General features: G+C 40.4%; 1 protein-coding gene across 1 annotated transcript in view; it reads left to right on the top strand.

Moving 5' to 3' along the window:
• LOC119525009 (small G protein signaling modulator 1-like) overlaps positions 1 to 22571 on the top strand; it is a 135370-nt gene that overhangs the window by 71243 nt on the left and 41556 nt on the right. The window contains 8 exon segments of the mRNA XM_037823706.1: positions 1418 to 1546; positions 5683 to 5865; positions 7108 to 7176; positions 8532 to 9119; positions 11536 to 11660; positions 13672 to 13705; positions 13707 to 13755; positions 18126 to 18235. Of these exon segments, the coding sequence (XP_037679634.1) occupies positions 1418 to 1546; positions 5683 to 5865; positions 7108 to 7176; positions 8532 to 9119; positions 11536 to 11660; positions 13672 to 13705; positions 13707 to 13755; positions 18126 to 18235 (1287 nt within the window).

The raw sequence follows: 22571 nt of genomic DNA, 5'->3' as shown, positions 1-22571 counted from the left end.
ACATAGGAATGGCTCATTTGCCATTATGGTTGGACATGCCTATGATTAGCATGAAGATTTGAAATATGAGATTAATATTGGAATGTGAAGTAAAGAGGTGAGAAGAAACAGGGCTCCTTCAGAGTAGCCTTCCAGCATTTGTCAGTACTGTTTCACAACCCATAAAACACGTACAGTTAGGACATGCTGGTTCCTCAGCTTGACTAATTGCAACTGCAAAGCCTTTGCCTGAATATGAACTTTAAAAAAGAAGGTGGAGAAAATATACTCTTCAATACAGTAAAAAAGTTGCCAAAGTCATCCTAGTGTGTGCAAAGATTATTCATACATGAAGTAACAGCTGGAAATGTTCATTTTGGGCCAGTATGCTTTAGAACAATTTTCTTAGCAAGGTATCAAGATGAATAACTTCAAGATAATATTTCCAAATAAGCATAGTATGCAAAATTTACAGAACATTCCTCAGAAAATTTAATTCATTGTATGCCAGCCTTTGTCCTGTTTTTTTTTTTTTTTTACAAAAGTGCTGACATGTTCTGCATCCTTTTAAAAATTTTTATGTTAGTAGCATGTGTAACAAATTTTGGCATTTTAGCCACTTTTGAGTGTATAATTCATTTTTAATTGTACAATTCAGTTGTATAATTAATAACATTTACAGTGCTGTGGCATCCCCACCATCCATTTTCAAAGTATTTTTATTACCCCAAACAGAAACTCTGTACCCATTAAGAATAACTCATCATTTTCCCTTCTCCCTGGGCCCTAGTAACCTCAAATACACCTTTGTGCCTGGTGTATTTCACTTAGCATAGTGTTTTCCAGGTTCATCCATGAGGTAGCATGCATCTAGACCTTCATTCCTTTCTGTGGCTGAATTACATATATATACCACTTATTCCACATTTTGTCCATCTGTCAGTGGGGATCTGATTGTCCCCACCTTTTTGCTGTTGTGAGTAATGAATGCTGCTATGAAAGTTAGTGCTCAAGTATCTATTCAATCCCTGTTTTCAGTTCTTTCGGCATATACCTAGGAGTGGAATTGCCAGGTCGTCTGGTAATTCTGCATTTAACTTTCTGTGAAGTCACCACCATGTTCTGCATTTTGCTTTATTCACTTAACGATATACATTGCACATCTTTTTTCGTTGGTCTTGATAGATGTGCCTCCCATCCTTTTTAACCTCTGTGTGGTGTACCATTTAGGGATGCCCCTTTCCCCATCAGTGGACAGGTGGGTGGTTGCTAGGTTTTGCTCCTAGGCATGATGTTGTGATGGATATTGGGGTGCATATGTCTTTTCTCATTCATGCCAGGATTTCTGAAGAAAAAAAGTGGGACCGCTGGGTCAGAGAGTCCACCCCCCTGGTTTTCTGTTGACCAACCCGTTACCTCCCCTCCCCTCCTGCTGCAGAGTTATGAGGAGCAGGAGCTGCTGCACCTCATCTACTACGGGGGCATCCAGCCGGAGATCCACAAGGCTGTGTAGCCCTTCCTCCTGGGCCACTACCGGTTCGGGATGACAGAAGCAGACAGGAAGGAGGTTGGTTAACCCTGTTGGTAAAAGGGTCTTTGGCAACAAAAGGAGCCAGGCACTATGGGGCTGCAGGCGCTTTGTTCCCATGATGGACCAAGGTGGGGCAGGGGGATATGGGGACCAGTAAACTCAAGGGTAGCTCTGGCCAATAGAAATACAAAGCAAGCTGCATATGTAATATATATATTTTTAATTAAACTTTTTATTTTGAGATCATTGTAGATTCACATGCAGTTATAACAAATAATGCAGAGAGACCTTGTGTTTCCTTTATCCAGTTGCCCCCAACAGTAAGTTCTTGCAAAACTATAGTACAGTGCCTCAAGCAGGATATTGACATTGATATAATATACATCCTGGTTTCACTTGTACTTTGTGTGTGCTGCACCTTTGTGTGTGTTTAGTTCTGTGCAGTTTTGTCACATGTGGAGGTTCATGTATCCATCACCACAGTCAAGATACAGAACATTTGCAGCACCAAAGGGATCCTCCTGTTTCCCTTTTATGACCACTCCCCCTCCCTCCCACTCCTCACACTGATCCTAATCCCTGGCAACCGCTAACCTGTTCTCCATTTCTATAATTTTATCATTTCAAGAATGTTATATAAGTGGAATCATACAGTATATTACCTTTCCAGATGTGCATTTTTTCACTGAACATCATTCTCTGGAAATTCCTCCCAGTTGTTGTGTGTATCAAGTTTATTCCTTTTGATGGCTGCATAGTGTTGCATGGTATGGGTGTACCAGTTAGTTTAACCATTCACCAGTTTTCCAGATTTTTGGTTATTATGAATGAAGTTGCTATGAACAATCACATAGGGGTTTTTGTATTAGCATAAGTTTCCATTTCTCAAGAGTGCAATTTCTGGGGTGTATGGCAGTTGCATGTTTAATTTTGTAGGAAACTGCCATGCTTGTGTGTGACTGTACCACCTTCCATTTCCACCAGTAATATATGAATGATTCAGTTTCTTTACATCCTCATCAGGATTTGGTGTTGTCACTATTTTTTTTATAAGTGCTCTGATAGGTATAAATGATATTTAATTGTAGCTTTAATTTGCATTTGCTTAATGGGTAATGATGTTGAATGTCTTTTCATTTGCTTATTTGTCATCTGTATATGTTCTCTGGTGAAATATCAGTTCATGTTTTTTGTCCATTTTCTAATTGGGTTGTTTGGGTTTCTTTTACTATTGAGTTTGAGAAATCTTCATATATTCTAGATACCGATCCTTTGTCAGATATGTGATTTTCAAATATTTTCTCCCAGGCTGTAGCTTGTCCTTTCATCTTCTCAACAGGATCTTTTGCAAAATGTTATACTTTTGATGAGTTTCAGTTTATCATTTTTTTCCTTTTATGGATCATGTTTTTGATGTTAAGTCTAAGAGCTGTATGCCTAGTCCTGAAGATTTTCTTCTAAGGTTTACAAAAGTTTTATATTTTACATTTAAGTTTGTGGTTCATTTTGAGTTCATTTTTGTATATGGTGTGTAGTTTAGCTTGAGATTCATTTTTTTAACCTATGGTTGTCCAGTTGCTTCAGCACCATTCATTGAAAAGACCATCTTTCCTTCATTGAATTACGTTTGTACGTTTGTCAAAAATCAGTTGGGCCTATTGTGTGAGCCTGTTTCTGGGTTCTCCACTCTGTACCATTGGTCTCTGTGTCTGTCCTTCTGCCAATACCACACTGTCTTAATTATTATAGCATATGTATAATTTTAAATGGTTCAGTAGTTCACATTTTAAAAACTAAAAGAAAGCAGATGCAAAAGTAGTTTTAAACTTTTTATTTTGAAATAATTATTGATGCACAATAAGTTGCAAAGATAGTACAAAGAGGTCCTGTGTACCCATTTCTCAGCTTTCCCCAGTGGTAACATCTCTAACCATTGGTACATTATCAATACCAGGAAATTGACATTGGTGCAATACAACTACCTAGACCACAGACTCAGTTGGATTGCACCACTTTCTGTATGCACTCATTTTTTTTTATCTGTATGTTTGTATAGTTCTATGACATTTCATCAAGGTGAAATTGATTTAATAATATATTTAATTTAACCCAATATATCAAAAATATCATTTCAACATGTAGTAAATATAAAAATTATTAATGAGATATTTTATATTTTTTATTTGTACTATTTTCCAAATCTGATGGTATTTACACTCTATATCCATGTACCACTTGTATAATTATTTATTCAACATTTGCCTTTAAATGGACTCACTTTAAAATTTATATCTTATTTTAAAAAATATTTTATATCCCTGTCATAAATAGAAAATCAGACTTGCCATAAATAGAAGGAAACTATAAAAAATAAATAGAATAAAACAAAATGATATCGTTCACTTGTACCTAGAGACTGTGGCCTGTCTATGCCCTAAGCCTGAGGTCCTGTCTGTTTTTGTTAAAAGGAAGATTAGAAAGTCTTAAGGTGTTCAAGACACAGAAACACCAGACTGGCCATAATCCCTGGTATAATCAGAAAAAGCTGAAAGAGAATGGAAAATGGAAGTGTTCTCACCCTGTGTCTCAATGGCATGAGAAGCTGTGCCCTTGAGCTGTGTAAAGCCATCTCGGTACCAGCTGAGAGGCCCGTTGCACTTGACCCTGTGGCTGGAGGGTTCTTGGGCAAACAGTAAATGAGCATCACCATGTGCTGGGCACTGTGCTCAGGGCTGGGGACCTATAGGTGCATTAGGTGAAGTCCTTGTCAGTTCGGTGAGGTTATGTTGGTCAGTGATATGGTGGAGGCAAACGCAGGGGCTCTGTGAGCAAATCCGTAGGCATCTAAGACAGTCGGAGGGGCAGGTCTAGTCAGAGAAGGCTCCTGCAGGAGCTGACTGGGTCTGAATTCTTTGAAGGGATTGTCTGCCAGGCAAAGAGGGTGAGGAAGGGCTTCCAGGAAGAGGGGGCAGCAATAGAAAATGCCTGCAAGGGAACCAGCCTGATGCATGTGTGTGTGTGTGTGTGTGTGTTTGTGTGTGTGTGTGTGTGTTGCATGTGTCTGTGTTTTTGTAGGGGGGAGGATGGCATGGTGGATATGAAGAAATTGAGAAGTGGTTTGTGGTTGCTAGAACGTAAAGGACTAAGCAGGTGAGGGAAGCAGTGATCATTGAGGCTGGAGAGAATGAAGGACTGGGGCTGCTGACTAATGGATGCTTGTGAGGGGCCGGGCTGGGACAAGCAAAGACCTGGGGGAGGCTGCTTGGTTGCCCAGGGAGGGGTGGTGGAGGCCTGGCTAGGGTGGCAGTGGAGATGGGGAGGTGGGGATGGCTTGGAGGAGTCAGGGAGGCTGGAGGCCACGCCCGAGGACAGGGTAGACCCTGAGCCTCTCTCCAGATGCCCTGAGCAGCTAAAGAAGGACCCTCCTCCCACTACCCAACCCTGGCAAAGACAGGCTCCCTGCCTTCTCTCTTCCCCCTCCACACCCTTAAATCAGCTATGTGCCTCCATTTGTGCCAAGAAGTCTAGGAGATTCAGAGCCTCAGCCCCCTGGGCTGTGTCACTCAGAGACAGTGAATGCTCCCCACCCCTCTGCTGAAATTTCACAAAGGAAAAGCTTGGAATCTGTGGCTGTTGCTATAAGTCAAGGGACTAGATTAGCTTTTTGCATCTTTGTATCCTCAGTACTTTGCCCAATGTGAGGCAATAAATGCACTGAATGGGAGGATGGATGGAGGAAGGTCAATGTCTTGCTCATCTTGTGTCATGTGTCTAGCTTGGTGCCTGGCATATAGTAGTTAACAAATTAAATGAATAAGTGAATGAATGAATGAAGAAAAGAAGGAAGGTAAGAAAGAAGTAGAGGAACAGTCTGTTCATTTCAGCATTCCCAGGGCCTACAAATAGTTGAATGAATGTATGAATGAATGATTGCATAAAAGAAGGTAGGAAGGAAGGGGAAAAGGAAAGAAAGAAGCAGCCTTTCTCATTATGAGCCTAGAGCCCTAGCCACTGCCTGGCACACGATAGGTGCTCAGTTGATGTATTTGGATGTTAACTGCATGAATGTTGAATGGGAATTGCCAGGGTTCAGGGAACTGGGTCCCAGCCACTTTCTTCCAGGTTGGGCTGAGTCTGGTCAACCCCAGAGGACCTTGCATCTGCCCTGGCAGGTGGATGAGCAGATTCACGCCTGCTATGCACAGACCATGGCCGAGTGGCTGGGCTGTGAGGCAGTTGTGCGGCAGAGGGAGCGGGAGTCCCACACAGCTGCCCTGGCCAAGTGCTCATCGGGGGCCAGCCTGGACAGCCACCTGCACCGGATGATGCACCGGGACTCCACCATCAGCAATGAGGTGATGGGCGGCTCGCCTTGGGGAGCAAGGGGGCGGCAAAGTCCGGGATCTGCCCCATCAGGCTATTGTAGGAGTGGTGAGCGCTGGGTGACTGGGTCCATGGGACAGGTTCGCACCCCTAGCTTTGGGTGGGAGGTGACTTTGAATCAGACAGACCCAGGTTCAAACTCCAGCTCCACTGTTTCCTAACTTTGGGGCTTTGGGCCAGCACTTTACTTCTGGGCTTCAGTTTCCTCATCTATAAAATCAGAATAATCATGTATATGGAGGAGATTTGTGTTCAGATCAAATGCAATAGTGTGTATAATGTGCCTAGTACAGTGCCTGATTTCTGTTTATTCCACAAATGTTTATTGGGTTCCTACAATGTGCTCTGTGTCAGGCATACTCCAATGACCAAAGCAGATGTGTCTGCCCTCACAGAGCTTCCAGTTTAGCAGCCAAAGGAGGAGTTCAGAAACAAAGTTAATTCTTTTCACTAGTGTTGTATCAGTCCCCAAATGCTGCAACATTACTGCGTAACAAACAAATACAAAAAGTCAGTGGCTTCCAACAACAAACATTATTGTTTTCTCACAAGTCTCTGGGTCAGCTTGGCTGGGTGGGGCTCACTCTTGGGTTGCTGCAGTAGCATGTCAACTAAGTGGTTTGTTGATCTTGGTTGGACTCTCACATGTCTGGGGTGACTGGCTCGGCTCTGCTCTACATGTATCATCCTCCAGCAGGCTAACCTGGGCATGTTCTCATGGTAAAAGCAGATGATAAGGAGAGAAAACAGAAATGAATAAGCATTTTTCAAGCCTCTGCTTGTGTCAAGTTTGCTAGTATCCCATTGGTCAAAGCAAGTCATGTGACCAAGCCAAGTGTCAGCAAGGGCAGGAACTACCAAGTTGTAGAGCAAAAACATGTATACAGGGAGGATCTGGAGCATTGGGCCTCTAAGGCACCTATTTACTTTTATTTGAACTGAACTGCTAGCTGAAGTCTCCAGTACACAGCTGTTAAAATGGGGTACTCTAGTTGCAGGGGTGGGAGGTGGGGTCCCAGTGGCTTTTGGGGAGATCCTAGGAAGCAATGAAAGGCTCCCATCCTTTCACGTTCCAGAGAGGGAGCAGAGGCCCAGAAAGGGGTCTTGCCCAAGCCAAGGACAAAGATATCACCAGACTTCCTGACTCACAGCTCAGGGACCCTGAGCCAGGACACAGCCTCACCCACTCACCCTCCTGCTCATTTTTCTCCCAGTCCTCCCAGAGCTGCAGTTCGGGCCACCAGAACATCTGTCTGCAGAGTGACTCCAGCAACAGCACCCAGGTGACACTCCCAGAGGCCCTGCCCCTCCCTACCCACCTCTACCTCCACCCCCCTCCCTCCCACCTGTGGTGAGGCACTGGAGGGCCACCTTCTGCAGGTGATGTTTTCGTTTATTTGTTTTAGCAGTCTAGCTTTAAAAATAGATCTTTGAGTTACACAAATAATATGTGGATATATTCTTCTTGTAAAAACTGAAAGCATTGCAGAGAAAGCTAAAGTCTGCTTTGACCACCCCTGATCCCTGCCTGCCCTCCCTCAAAATGACACCACTATCAGTTTGCTGTGTATCCTTCCAGATCTTTCTGTATGCCTTTACATACACAGAAATGCATAAGTAACATGTAGACAATAAATATATAGCAATGTTTGGTAGGGTAAAAATTTCTGCATGAATGTCACTACATATATTGTTCAACTTTCCATTTTTATTCAATGTGAAGAATGGATATGTTAATTCAGTTTCACTCAATGTTAAAAAAAATGCAGAAAATTGTGCGTAGTATGTCACCTTTTGTGTAAAAAGCAGAACTATGAATATATGCATATATTTGCATCTATTTTAAAAAACAATGGAAGGATATACCAAAAACTAACTAAAATGTTACCTATGGGGAAAGGGGCAGGGAAAAATCTATATTTCCCTGAATATATCTTGCTTTCTAGTTTTGACCTTGAGGTTGTGTAAATTTTTTTACATCATCTAAAGCAATTAAATCAAAAAAGAAATTTTTAAAAAATGAGAAACGCACTGAAACTAATAGTAAATCAAGTTCATGACATAACCACACAGAGAAGAAATATTTCAAGTGATGTTGAAGCATGGTCTTTGTTGTCTATTTTTGTTGGGATATAGCCTCAGGACAAACAGGACCATAAATAAATCTTTAAAATATATCCTGGAGATTTTTCCATAGTATTTCATATTAAATCTACTTTTGAAAATGGCTCCATAATAGTGTGATATAATATGTGTATTTTAACTGATTCCTTACATTAACACAATTTTTACTTGAAAAAATTTAACTGCACATGCTTAGAGCCTGTGTGATGAAAAGTTATTCTTCCCTCTTTCCAATTCCCTAGTGCCTCCTCCTCAGAGTAAACCATGATGCAGTTTCTTGTTTCTTTGTGGATTATTCTATTGCATATACAAGCATATAATCACTTTTATCTTTTTCACAAATGGAAGTGGATATGACACTTTGTCCTGCGTTACTTTTTTATTGTATAGTGTTCCACTGCATGTATACTCTATATTTAAACCAATCCCCTGTTGATGGATATTTAGGTTGCTGCAATAAGCAGTGTTACCGTGGACATCCTAGTCCATCTGTCTTTGTGCACCTTATCTTCAGGTGTTTGAGTCTGTGGATGAGGTAGAGCCAGTGGAGACAGAAGGCAGGTTGGAGGAGAGACAACCCACGATTCCCAATGGGAACCTAGTGAACGGTACTTGTTCCCCAGACTCCGGCCATCCTTCCTCCCACAACTTCTCCTCGGGCCTCTCGGAGCACTCGGAGCCCAGCCTGAGCACGGAAGACAGTGTCATGGATGCCCAGTGGAACGCCCCGCCAGCGCTGCGACCCAGGGACAGCAGCGTGGACGATGGGCAGAGTAGCGAGGCCACCACTTCCCGGGACGAGGCTCCCTGTGAGGAGCTGGCTGTGCAGGATAGCCTGGAGAGCGATCTTGCCAACGAGAGCATGGATGAGTTCATGTCCATCCCTGGCAGCGTGGACGTGGCCCTGCCCGAAAAAGAGGCTGCTGCAGTAGAGGGCTGGGGGGCCAGTGAGGCGGAGCAATGCAGCCAGGTGGACAGTGAGGACAACCTCTTGGAGGAGTCCGAGATGGAAAGTCTCTTCCCTGCCCTGGCTTCTCTTGCTGTGACCACGTCGGCCAGCAGTGAGACCTCCCCTGTGTCTTCCAGCGGTGTCACCTATTCCGTAAGTCACCAGGATTCTCCTCCACTCGCTTTTCTTACCTGCAGCTGTGGGGGAATGGGGACAGGCTAGAGACCTAAGGTATCCAGAACTACCCAGGGGTAAGACCTCAGATTGAATTTCCCCATCATGGAGAATTCACTGTAGAAACTCATTTGGGAGAGCAGATAATATCGTAGAGTCCGGGGTTCAAGTCCTAGGGTGGGCAAATTCGTTTATATTTCTGAGTCTCAGTTCCCCTTCTATCTAGTACTTACCTTCCTGAGTTGTTCTCAGAATTCAATGAGTGAAAGTCTCATAGTAAACACTCAATCAGTAGCAACTCTGATGATCCACATCATTTAAATATTTGAGTTTGCTCTCTTGCCAAAAAATCCAAGCCAAGGGAAGGGCTTTTCTGTGCCTCCGCTGTACATTCATTTGCTTTTAAGGAACTTATTTCTGTGAAAGATGTGCATGTCCATAGTTTAAAGAGTCAAAGCTGACTATGAAAACCAGATGTTCTCCCCCTCACTTTCCCCCATTTAACCCTCCCCAGAGGCAATCATATCTACTTATTCTGCCTGAATTCTTGGATGTTTACCTCTATATCTCTAAATAACCCACTTGTATTGCTACTTCTTTATCTTTTTATTTCTTTCAGTTTTGAACATTGTCTATTGACTCCCCACTGTGGAAGTGGAGAATTTAGCCCTCTTCCTCCCCAAGCCCTCACTGCACAAGAGAAACCTTCCCAACCCCATCCTTCCAACATAGGTATACAATAATTTTAGTTAAATGGCTAGTCAGTGTTTACATTGTTGTGATAATATAATATGAACCATGGAGTAAGTTGTGTTCACTTTTTCTTCCCTATACAAAAATTTTTTCCCTAGATTTTTGGTTTTATTTTCTTGCCTCTTTTTTTTCTTAGTTTACATAATTTATCACTAATTCACTCCTCAGACTCTTCACCAGTTTTCTAAGTCTCTCAAACATTCACACATCAGGTTTTCTACCCATGTTGTTTTTCTAAATAATTCTCTCCAAGTGCTTCTGACCTTCTCCAGTCCATTGCACCTAATTCACAACTGTTATCCTGGGATTTCCCCCACTGTCATCTTGCGGCTCCTTTTGCTTCTCTCCTATTTTCTATATCCCATGTCTTGCTTGTTCTTGGTTTATTCCCTTGTTTAGGTGGAACACATGCTTCAGTAATTTCTACTTTTTTTAACTTTTTCATTCCTTCTTATATCTCAGGTCAGTAAGTTTTCAGTATCTTTTCTGAAGTTTTATTTGGTTTCTCATCACATTTGCTATAAAATGATCTGCTTGATCATTTGAGTGTCTCTCAGGCTCTTGTTTTTAATTCTCTTTTTTTATTTCTTTAAAAAGATTCAGCATACTTATTTTATATTCTGTTCCTGATAATTCTAGAAACCAAAGCCCTCATAGGTCCGATTCTGCTGTCTGGTGCTTATGCTATCACTCATGGTACGTTTTTTCTCTCAGTGTGTTTTGTGATTTTTGAACATGAGCTCATCTTTCTTGGAACTTTATCTGCTGGATACTTTGAGACCTTGCTGAAAGGTAGAGAGAATTTGATTTTGCTTCTCTCTACTACCCTGGAGCATAACCAATATGAGATCACTTTAAACTGAATCATCTGATCTTTTAGGCCACCCAGGTAGTGGGAATTTGGGTTATAAACCTGCATGAGTCCAGGGAGATATCTTTTCTACTTAATTTGGCATATTTGTTCAAGACCAGCAATTGTCTTTGAGACCCTAGGGTGTTAGTAGGTTTCTTCTAGTTTTCCCTTACTGAGGGTTGGCTCTTTGGGGTCCTACCTTTATGTGGGAAGGTCTCTTGTTAGAATCCTCAACTTAAGGGGGACAAAAAAACATTAAATCAAAGCTCAAACTTTCCCAATTTAACAGCTGCCATCAAGACAAAATCTGGTTTTGGTATTTTCTCACCTCTCTGGGCTAGTTTTTGGCCTCTGAATGCTCCTGATTTTCTTGCTACATTATTGTACCATTTCATCAGGGTGATTGATCAGGGCATCACATCCAACTTATTGCCAGAATTGGATATTCTCCTTGTTCACTTTTCAGCAGAGAATCTTTGCAGCTTCAATTGTAACTCTTTGAGTCTGTTTCTTCATCTATAAAATGGGGATAATAATTATACTTACCTAACAGGATTGTTTTTTTAAAACAGAGAAAGAAAAAAAAAAGACTAATTTTACCATACAAAGTAAAAGAGGCTTTCCCAGAAAAAAAAATCACATGACCCCCTGGACTAGGTTTAGGTCATTCTTTTCAGGGAGAAAAGGAGAGGGTTAGGAGGAGGAGGAGGAGAGAGGATTTCTGGAAGACAGCCTCTATGGGAAGTTGGGGTATAATTGTTCTTTTCCTGGCATCCTGTGGGCCTACAGCCGGAGCTGCTGGACCTCTACACGGTCAACCTGCACTGCATTGAGAAGGACATGCAGAGGTGTGACTGCAACTACCGGTACTTCACGCCCGCCAACCTGGAGAAGCTGTGCAACATCATGTGCAGGTGGCTGGCAGGGGGGTGGGGGTGGGTGGGGCAGGGATAGCAGAGAGGCCTATGGGGGGAGGGCAGGGGTGGCAGAGAGGGGGCTTTAGGAGAACCAGCTACAAATGCAGCCTCTGCAGATGGCTCCAGGCCCACCTGGAATCTTATTCCAGCCCACGCTGACAATAAAAGAACAGCCACAATAATGGTAATAATAGAAAACATTTATTAAGCACTTACTGTATACCTGTTCTGAGCCCTTTACTATCATCACCTCACTTAATCCTCACAGCAACCCTGTGAGGTCAGTAGTGTTATTATCCCCTTTTATAAATTAGGAAATGGAGACTCAAAGAGGTAGCTTATTATTCAAAGTCCATCAGCCTGAGCAGTGGCTGAACGGGAATTCAAACCCATGACTGATTCCAGAAACTGTGCTTTTTTTTTCCTTAAAGTCAAGATCTAGAGCTGTTTTTTATTTTTTATTTTTAAAATATTCTTGGCATTACTTGAAGTATGAAAGTAACCCATGCTTCAGAAAAACATAAATCAATGAAGGAAATCAGAAGTTCCTAAGGTACAAAGAGAAATTTCTCCTTTCATCTCTGTCCATCATTTCCACTAACCCAGAGAAATAACTACTGTTAACAATTTGGTGTATATCCTCCAGAGATGTATATATGATATATAATATAATATCTAATAGACTGTGTATTATATAACATATTGCGTGATCTAATAGCATGAATGCACACGTTTTCTAAAATTTTTACTTCAGTGGGATTATATGCTAAACTTTTTCTGCTACTTGCTTTTTTCACTCAGTAATATATCCTGGATTTCTTTCCATGCCAAGATATATTACTCTAATTCATGAGTCAACAGACGATGGCCCATGAGCCAAATCTAGCTCACTGCCTATTTTTGTAAATAAAGTTTTATTAGAACACAGCCACGTCCATTTGTTTGCATATTGGCTATGATTGCTTTTGCAGAGTTGAGTAATTATGACAAAGAATATATGGCTCACAAAGATGAAAATATTTATTATCTGGATCTTTACAGCACAAATTTGCCAATCCCTGCTCTAACTCATTCTTTTTAGTAAGCTCAATCTCTTAACTTTTCCATCTCCCAAGCAATCACACTGCCACTCAAAAATCCAGTCTAGGAGATACAAATATAATTAACTATAATATAAAATATGTCCTATTAAAGTAAAAAAGTATTGGGGGAGAAGGAAAGATGGACTGGCTTTTGCCTGATTATGGCATAGGGAGGAATCACAGAAGGCCTCACAGAGGTGGTGACCTTTGCAGTGGACTTTGACAAAATTTAGAAAAGCTGAAGAAACCATGTAGCATCAGGATTAAGAGCATATGCCCTGGGGTGAGACCTCTGGGTTTAAAGCCTGCAGCTGCCATTTATTCTTAGGTGTGTGACTGTGGGCATATCGCTTAGTTCTCTGTGCCTCCGTCTCATCTGTGAAATGGGACAATAACAGTAACTCTTTCCTATGATTATTTTGAAAATTAAATGATGCAATGCATGTATAGTGGGTCAAGTATACAGTAAATGCTTAGCAAATATTAACTATTATTAAGGGGCCAATGGAAGTTTCAGACAGAGGGAACTTCTTGGACAAAAGCACAGAGGTGTAAAGGAGTGTTTATTTGGCTGGAGCAGAGAAGGTGCAGGGAAGTGATGGGTGAAGCTGTAAAGATGGATTGTGAGGAAACTGAATGGCCTGTACCCTGAGTAAAGGAGTTTGGACATCATCCTATCACACAGAGGGGAACTGGAGAAGGTGTTTGGGCAGGCAGGTGTCCTGCTTGAGCTGGACTTTAGGAAGGTCCTCCTGGTGGCTGCATGTAGAATGTTTGAAAAGTGTGAGACTGGGGAAGGGCAGGCAGGCAGGAGGATGAGGAGTGGTCCAGGTGAGGGGTCAGGAGACCAAGCCAGGGCAGAGGGAAAGAAGTGGGTTGGAGAGGCAGGCTGTGGGGGCATCACTGGGCCCCCGTGTCTCTCGTAGCTACGTCTGGCAGCGCACTGAGATCGGATACGTTTCAAGGCATGTGTGACCTCCTGGCCCCACTGTTGGTCATCCTGGATAACGGTGAGTGTGCCCTCCTTGTCTTAGGGGAAAATATTTGCAAATTGTATATCTGATAAAGGACTTGTATCCAAAATATATAATGTACTCTTACAACTCAACCATAAGAAGATAAAGAACCCAGTTTAAAAATAAGCAAAGGATTTGAACCGGCATTTCTCAACAGAATAGAAGATTAGTAAATGACCAATAAGCACATGAAATGATGCTCAGTATCATGAGTCATTAGGAAAATGCAAATCAAAACAGTGAGAGACCACTTCACCCCCACTAGAATGGCTAAAATTAAAGACAGACAACAAGAGTTGGAGAGGATGTGGAGAAAGTAGAACCCTTATATATTGCTGGAGGGATTGTAAAATTGTGTAGCCACTTAGTAAAACAATTTGGCAGTTCCTCAGAATGTTAAACAGAATTATCGTATCTCCCAGCATTTCCACTCCTAGGTGTATACCCAAGAGAAATAAAAACATATATGTCTTTTTGCATATATGTTATATTTCACAATAAGGAAATAATTGAAACTGTGGAACTGTAACCCTTAACATTCTTTGAAATTTGCTCTCTCTCTGACTACATGTTAAATTGCACTTGGTAAGTTAACACTTCTATGTATATATGTTACATTCCGCAATAAAAATATATGATTATTAAATATATATATATTCACACAAAACTTGTACATGAATATTCAAAAAAATTATTTATAATAGCCCAAACTGAAAACAACTCAAATGTCCAACAACTGATGAATGGATAAACAAAATGAGGTATATTCATACAATGGAATATTATTGGACAATAAAATGGAATGAAATACTGATACGTGCTACAACATGAGTAAACCATATAAAGCTGCTGAGTGGAAGAAGCCAGACACTACGACTATGTAGTGTATGATTCTATTAATGTGAAATGTCCAGAAAAGGCAAATCCATAGAGACAGAAGGTAGGCTAGTAGTTTCCAGAGGCTAAAAGGAGGGTAGAAGGGGGAGTGATTAATATTGGGCAGGTAGTTTTCTCTCTCTCTCTTTTTTTTTATGTATGTTTTTAAATTAGAGAAGTGTAAGTTTAATGAAAAATCATGCATAAAATACAAAGCTCCTGGGGGAAAATGCAGAAGTGTTGGACTTCCTCACCTGGACTGATGCTGATGTTGTCACAAACATTAGGACTGGCAGTTTGATGTGCTGAGCCCTCTATCATGGGACTTGCCCTTACGAAGCTCGTTACTGCAAAGGAGAAGCTAAACTTGCATATAATTGTGCCTAAGAGTCTCCTCCAGATGTGGTCCTCTCTCTCTCTCTAACTAAGCCACCTCGGCAGGTGAACTCACTGCCCTCCCCTCACGTGGGACCTAACTCCCAGGGTTGTAAATCTCCCTGGCAACGCGGGATATGACTCCTGGGGATGAATCTGGACCCCGCATCGTGGGATTGAGACCATCTTCTTGACCAAAAGGGGGATGCAAAATGAAACAAAATAGTTTCAGTGGCTGAGAGATTTCAGATGGAGTCGAGAGGTCACTCTGGTGGATATTCTTATGTACTATATAGATAACACCTCTTAGGTTTTAATGTATTGGAATAGCTAGAAGTAAATACCTGAAACTATCAAACAACAACCCAGTAGTCTGGACTCCTGAAGATGGTTGTGTAACAGTGTGGATTACAAGGGGTGACAGTGTGATTGTGAAAACCTTGTGGATCACACTCCTTTTATCCAGTGTATGGATGGATGAGTGGAAGAATGGGGTCAAAAACTAAATGAAAAATAGGGTGGGATAGGGGAATGATTTGGGTGTTCTTTTTTACTTTTATTTTTTATTCTTATTCTGATTCTTCTGAGTAAGGAAAATGTTCAAAAATGGATTGGGGTGATGAATGCATTACTATATGATGGTACTGTGAAAGTTGATTGTACACCATGGATGATTGTATGGTATGTGAATATATTTCAATAAAACTGAATTTAATTTAAAAAAAAAAGTACAAAGCTCCCATATACTCCCTTATTATTAACACCTTGCTTTATTGTGGTTCCTTTGTTACAATTGATGAGAGAATATTATTATAATTGTACCTTTAACTATAGCCTATAGTTTACATTATAGATTGTGTTGTATAGTCCTGTGTTTTTTTAACTTTTTATTCTAGTAACATATATTCAACCTAAAATTTTCCCTTTTAATCACATTCAAATATATAATTTAGTTGTGTTAATTACATTCACAATGTTGTGCTACTACCACCACCATCCATTACCAAAACTTTTCCATCACCCCAAAGAGAAATTCTGTACCAATTAAGCATTAACTCCCCATTTCCTACCTCCACTCCAGCTCCTGGTAACCTGTATTCTAGTTTCTGACTCCAAGAATTTGCTTATTCTAATTATTTCATATCAGTGAGATCATCTAATATTTGTCCCTTTGTGTCTGGCTTAATTCACTCATCATGATGCCTTCAAGGCTCTTCCACATTGTCACATGTATCAGAATTGCCGAGGGGATGGTTGTAACCCAAGTGTCCATCAGCAGATGAATGGACAAACAAAACGTAGTATAAACATTTAGTGGAATATTATTCGGCCGTAAAAAAGGAATGAAGTTCTGTAGTTTCTTTTTGGGCTGATAAAAATGTTCTGAATTAGATAGTGGTGATGTTTGCACAGCTGTGTGAATATAATAAAACCATTGAAGTGTACAATTTAAAAGGATGGATTTTATGGCATGTGAATTGTATCTCAACTTTTTAAAGAAATAAATGGGATCCTACTGTGCTTTGGGAGAGCTCTCCCAAAAGTTAATAGGTGTTAAGAGAAAAAAGGTACCTTTTGCAAGTAAATCTTGGAAACACTGGGTTAAACAATATGAAAAGGTTTCTTTAGTGCAGGACTTATGAGAACCTTTACTTTCATAGTATATGCACTGACTTTTTTTTCCTTTTTTTTAAAATTTAATTTTCTATTTTTTTAAATTCAGTTTTACTGAGATACAGTCACATACCATACAATCATCCATGGTGTACAATCAACTGTGTTCACAGTATCTTCATATAATTGTGCTTTCATCACCCCAATCTATTTTTGAACATTTTCCTTACACCAGAAAGAATAAGAATAAGAATAAAAAAGAGTAAGAATAAAAAATAAAAGTAAAGAAGAACTTTCAAATCATTCCCCCATCTCTATTTTTCATTTAGTTTTTGTCCCCATTCTTCTACTCATCCATCCATACACTGGACAAAGGGAGTGTGATCCACAAGGTTTTCACAATCACACTGTCACCCCATGTAAGCTACGTTGTTATATAATCGTTTTCAAGAGTCAAGGCTACTGGGTTGGAGTTTGATAGTTTCAGGTATTTACTTTTAGCTATTCCAATGCATTAAAACCTGAAAAAGATTATCTATATAGTGCGTAAGAATGTCTACCAGAGTGCCCTCTTGACTCCATTTGAAATCTCTCAGCCAGTGAAACTTGATTTTGTTTTGTTTCATATCCCCCTTTTGGTCAAGATGTTCTCAATCCCATGATGCAGGGTCCAGATTCATCCCCAGGAGTCATATCCTGCACTGCCAGGGAGATTTACACCCCTGGGAGTCAGGTCCTGTATAGTGGGGAGGGCAGTGAGTTCACCTGCCGACCTGGCCTAGGTAGAGAGGGAGAGAGGGCCACTTCTGAGCAACAAAGATGCACTCAGGAGGAGACTCATAGATACAATTATAAGCAGGTTTAGCCTCTCCTTTGCATTAATGAGCTTCATAAGGGCAAAGCGCAGGATAGAGGGCTTGGCATACCAAGCTGTCAGTCCTCAATGTTTGTGAGAACATCAGCAACAATCAAGGTGAGGAAGTCATGGACACTTCAGCATTTTCTCCCAGCTCCCCAGGGGAGCCCTTAGGCATTGACTTTTTAAGCAGCAGATATTCTAAGCAGCATTTCCCAAGTTATTTGACCCTTTCTTTGCATGTTGCCTGAAAACACCCCACCCCACCTTTGCCAGTTGCTACTCAAATACAGAAGTTCCCAAACTTGAAAATTTTATGAACCAGTTAGAATTTAAAAAAAAAAAGTTTGCAACCAACAAAACTGTCAACTTTTTATTGTAGCAAGTAGGGATCTTTAAAAAAGAGACTATCATCATTGTTCACTAAAAGAAATGATGGTTCAACAGCTTCTAAGGTAGGAAGTACATAATTAAGTTTGGAAAGTGTCCCTTGAAATGGAATACACTTGGCACTCCATTGTTCATATTTTTCTCATTTGATGAGGACTTTGTGAACCAAGCTGGGCCTTAGACCATCACTTTGGGAGCTGCCGGTCCCTTGGGCAGTGGCAAGCTGACCGTCTCTCCTGTGCTTTGCCCTTAGAGGCCCTTACCTTCAGCTGCTTCATGGAGCTCATGAAGAGAATGAACCAGAACTTTCCCCACAGAGGTGCCATGGACACGCACTTTGCCAACATGAGGTCGCTGATCCAGGTATGGCCCAGTGTCTAGTCCTGCTTTGGACTTTTTTGGGAGACAGTAGGTATCACTTAACTGGCCTAAAATCGTGTGATTTGGAGCCAACCTGGGTTTGAACGTCTTTCTGCTGCTTACTAGCTATGTAACCCCAGTGTTCCAGTTTGCTAATGCTGCCCAAATCTTTTCCAGTTTGCTAATGCTGCCATTATGCAAATACCAGAAATTGACTTTTATAAAGGGGGTTTATTTTGTTACAAAATTACAATCTTAAAGCCATAAAGGTGTCCAAGCTAAGGAAGGCTAATGGTGTCTGGAAAACCTCTGTTGTCTGGGAAGGTGCATGGCTGCTGATCCTGGGTTGTATTCCAGCTCTTCTCTCAGCTCCTGTGCATTCTTCAAAATGTTGCTCTAGGGCATTTTGTCCCCTCTTAGCTGCAGCCCAAAATGTCAATCTCAGCTGCTTTCTGTTCCTTCTGTTTGTCAGCTCTTTTGTATGGCTCCAGTGACTTAAAATTAAGACCCACCCTGAATGAGTGGGGTAACACCTCCACAGAAATTATCTAATCAAAGGTCTTGGCCACAGTTTGAGTCACATCTCCATGGAGACTCTCAATCAGTAGGTTCCAACCTAATCAACACTAATACATCTGCCCCCACAAGATTGCATTAAAGAACATTACATTTTGGGGGAGATAATACATCCAAACTGGCACACCCAGACAAAGGCCTTCATCTCTCTGAACCTCAGCTTCATCATCTGAAAAATGGGGTAAAAATAGCACATAGGGTTATTGTAGAGATGAAATACACTAATGCATGTGGTGGGCATAGCACAGTGCCTGCCAGTGCTAGTCAGAGTGTAGTCGGTGAATCAGCAGCATCAGCTAGGGCATCACCTGGGAACTTGTTAGAAATGCAAATTACCAAGCACTGTCCCCAAGGAAGCAGAATCTCTGGGGCTTGGGCCCAGGAATCTGTGTCTTGGAGCTTTCCAGGTGATTCTGATAGACACTCAAGTTTGTGAAGTGCCCTAATAAAGGCTGGCTCTTTAGCATCCACAGTGGTTGGCATTTCTGCTCCCCAGAAAGATGAGGGCCCCTGCCCCCATAAAGTGCAAGGATAGAAATGTATTAACCCATGAAAATGATAGGGATGTTTTCAGTCTCCATTGTGTTTAGCATTTGACGAAAGACAGCTTTTTTTTTTTTTTGGCTTTTATAATGGGAATTTATTAGTTCACAAATTTACAGTTCTAAGGCCATGTAAATGTCCAAATTATGGCATCAAGAGGTAGATACTTTCTCTGAGGAAAAGGCCATCCAGAACACTCTGTAAACTGAAAAGGACATGGCTGGCATCTCCTGGTCCTTTGGGTTATGTTGTTTTCAGCTTCTGATTCCAGTGTATGTCTATTAATAAGGGATGTTGAGGTACTATTTTCTTTGATGTCTTTGTCTGGTTTTGGTATTAGAATGAGACTTTGGGATACGATCTCTCCATTTCAATGTTTTGGAAGAGTTTGTAAAAGTTTGGTTTTAATTCTTCCATCAATATTTGTCAGAATTTACCAGTGGATCAGAATCACTCTGATTCTAAGCCTTTCTTGATAGGAAGCTTTTATTTTTTATTTTTAGCTATTTCAGTCTTCTTAGTTGTTATTGGTTCATTAAATTTTCTATCTTCTTGGGTCATATTCGGTAACCTGTGTGTGCTCATTTCATCTATGTAACATAATTTGTTGACATAAAACTGTTTATAATATTACCTTCTAATACTTTTTTATGTATGTAGAATTGGTATTTATAAACTTTCTTTCACTCTTGAGTTTAGTAATTTGAGTTCTTGTTCTTTTTGTCTACATCAGTCTAGATAAAATTTCAACTACTTTGTTGATCTTTGCAAAGAAAGAACTTTTGGTCATTGATTTTTTCTATTGTGTTTCTATTCTCCATTTTATTTATCTCCACTGTAATCTTTAATTTCTTTGTTTTTCTTTCTTTGGGTTTATTTTGATCTTCATTCTTCCATTTCTTAAGGTGTAGTTTCAATGTCTGCACTTACTCAGGGATGGCTTCCAGTAATTGCTTTTTTCCCTTATATAATGGTCTGTGTAAGGGGACCCCAAGGCCTGTCTCAGGTTTAGTGATCCTCTGGGAGTAACCACTGGACTCAGTATATAGTCCTGGCTATGATTTGTTACAATGACAGGGAACAAAGCAATATCCACAAATGGGAAAATGTGTATGGGATGAAGTCCTGAGGAAACCAGTCCCAAGCTTCCAAGAGGCCTCCCCCTGTACAGTTACACAGGTACACTGAATTCCTGCAGCAAAGGGATGTGACAACATGTTTCAAATGTTATGCACCAAAGAAGCTTATTAGAGACTGCCCGGGTTTTTTATATGTGGCTGCTCATATAGACACCCTTGGCCAAGCATGTACATAAATTAAAAACTCCCAGAACAAAAGAGGTGTTCATCACAAACCTTAGTGTTTGCAGAAAAAGTTTAGGCACAGGGACCCACTCTTATAAGGGAATGGTGGGAACCCTCCAGAAATCAATGATAAAGTAATCATGATGCTTATAAGGCATGGAATACTAAACAGATTAATAAGAAAGATATAGACTTCCATCTATTGATAATGGAGCCCACACCAAGGTATTTTGCTAAGTATAAGCACAGATTCAGAACAGTGTCTACTATTTTACCATCTCAGTAATAAAGTGGTTATGTGAGACAGCAATTCCAGCTCATTAACCAAGAGAAGTGAAAACCTGTTCATGCAAAACCTTGTCCATGAATAGTCATAGGAGAGTTATCCATAATAGCCAAAGAGAAGAAAAAACCCAAATGTTCATGAACTCCTACATACATAAGCAAAATGTAATATATTCATATATCTATACCTTGGAATGTAATTTGACAATAATAATGAATGAAGGACTGATACACGCTACATCATGGATGAACCTAAAAACCTCTGTGAAGTGAAAGAGGTCAGTCACCAAGGACCACATATTGTATGATTCCATTTACATGAAATGCCCAGAATAGGCAAGTCCATGGAGACCTTGGAAACAGAAAGTATCGAGTTGCTTTCCAGGGCCATGAAATTATTATAAAATTTATTGTGGTGATGGTTGTACAATACTGTGACTATTCTAAAGACCACTGAATTGTGCACTTTAAATGAGTGAATCATATACAAATAAATGTGCTATTTGAAAACAGTTATGCGCTTTTTAATGTTTAGAATATCTCTGGTAGGAGATAGTCATCACTCTTTGCAATAGGGGAGGGGAAGGGAAAACATTTGGGATGGAGTGAGAAAATAAATCATCTTGGGTGAATACTGTTTCTCAAAGCTGACTCTGGTGGGTTCTTCACCAGATCTCCTGGTTCTTATGATCTCAGGCATGACTCAACTTTGTTTTGTTCTTTTCTATTATCCTGTTTTCCATTTTATGTTCTATTTCTGCTTTCTTAAAAAAAGTTTGCATACATAAATGCAAAACATTAAATGACTAAATACATGAATGATAAAAAAATTTATAGAGAAAATTTATTTCTTCATTCCATCACAAATTTTTACAGTTCCTCTCCCCTGCAGACACCATGCTGAATGTGTCCTTGAGATACTCTAGCATACAGAAGCTGCCTAACTCCTATTTGGCTAAGAGGCAATGAACTAGACACACTGTCCACTATCACACTGATGGGCAACAGATACTTCTCAAAATTTATTCTTACAAGCCTCATGCGATGGCTTTGGAAAGTATACATTCCATATTTCCTTCTCTGTAAGATATGTGTTTTTCTATTATATATAAAAAGTGTATATTTATAAAGTTTTATATTGTTGTTTCCATGGTTCCTTTGTACTGAAGTCTTTTTGATGGCCATATTCTCCTGTTTTCTTATATCCTGTAAAACCTGGTTTATCTGCTTTAATTGTATTCCTTGGATACCCACCTATTGCCTATATAACAATTAGTTAATTTATTTCTCCACTTTCCCTCTACTCCACTCCCCTCCATTTTTTAGTTGTACTATATCTACTTATCAAAATGCATAACATTTTAACTTAGTCATCCACAATTTTACTCGTTTGTTTCGATGCATTTTCAAATGTTTACCAACAGTCCTTTACATGCGACTTTTCAGACACCATTTGGGTAGATGAAATTCATCTAACTTATTCCACAAAAAGCACTGATGGTGCAGAAATCCTTAAGTTCCCATATATCCAAAACTTTTTCAATAGTCTTCATAATTGAGGCAAAAGTTCAGCAGGTTAAAAATCCTTTGGTCACTCTTTCATTCAGCCTTTCTGTTGGTTTGTCTGTTTT

Source organism: Choloepus didactylus, assembly GCF_015220235.1.
Source record: "Choloepus didactylus isolate mChoDid1 chromosome 23 unlocalized genomic scaffold, mChoDid1.pri SUPER_23_unloc2, whole genome shotgun sequence".
In the NCBI taxonomy this organism is placed as follows: Eukaryota; Metazoa; Chordata; class Mammalia; order Pilosa; family Megalonychidae; genus Choloepus; species Choloepus didactylus.
This window is presented reverse-complemented; position numbering and strand designations above follow the sequence as displayed.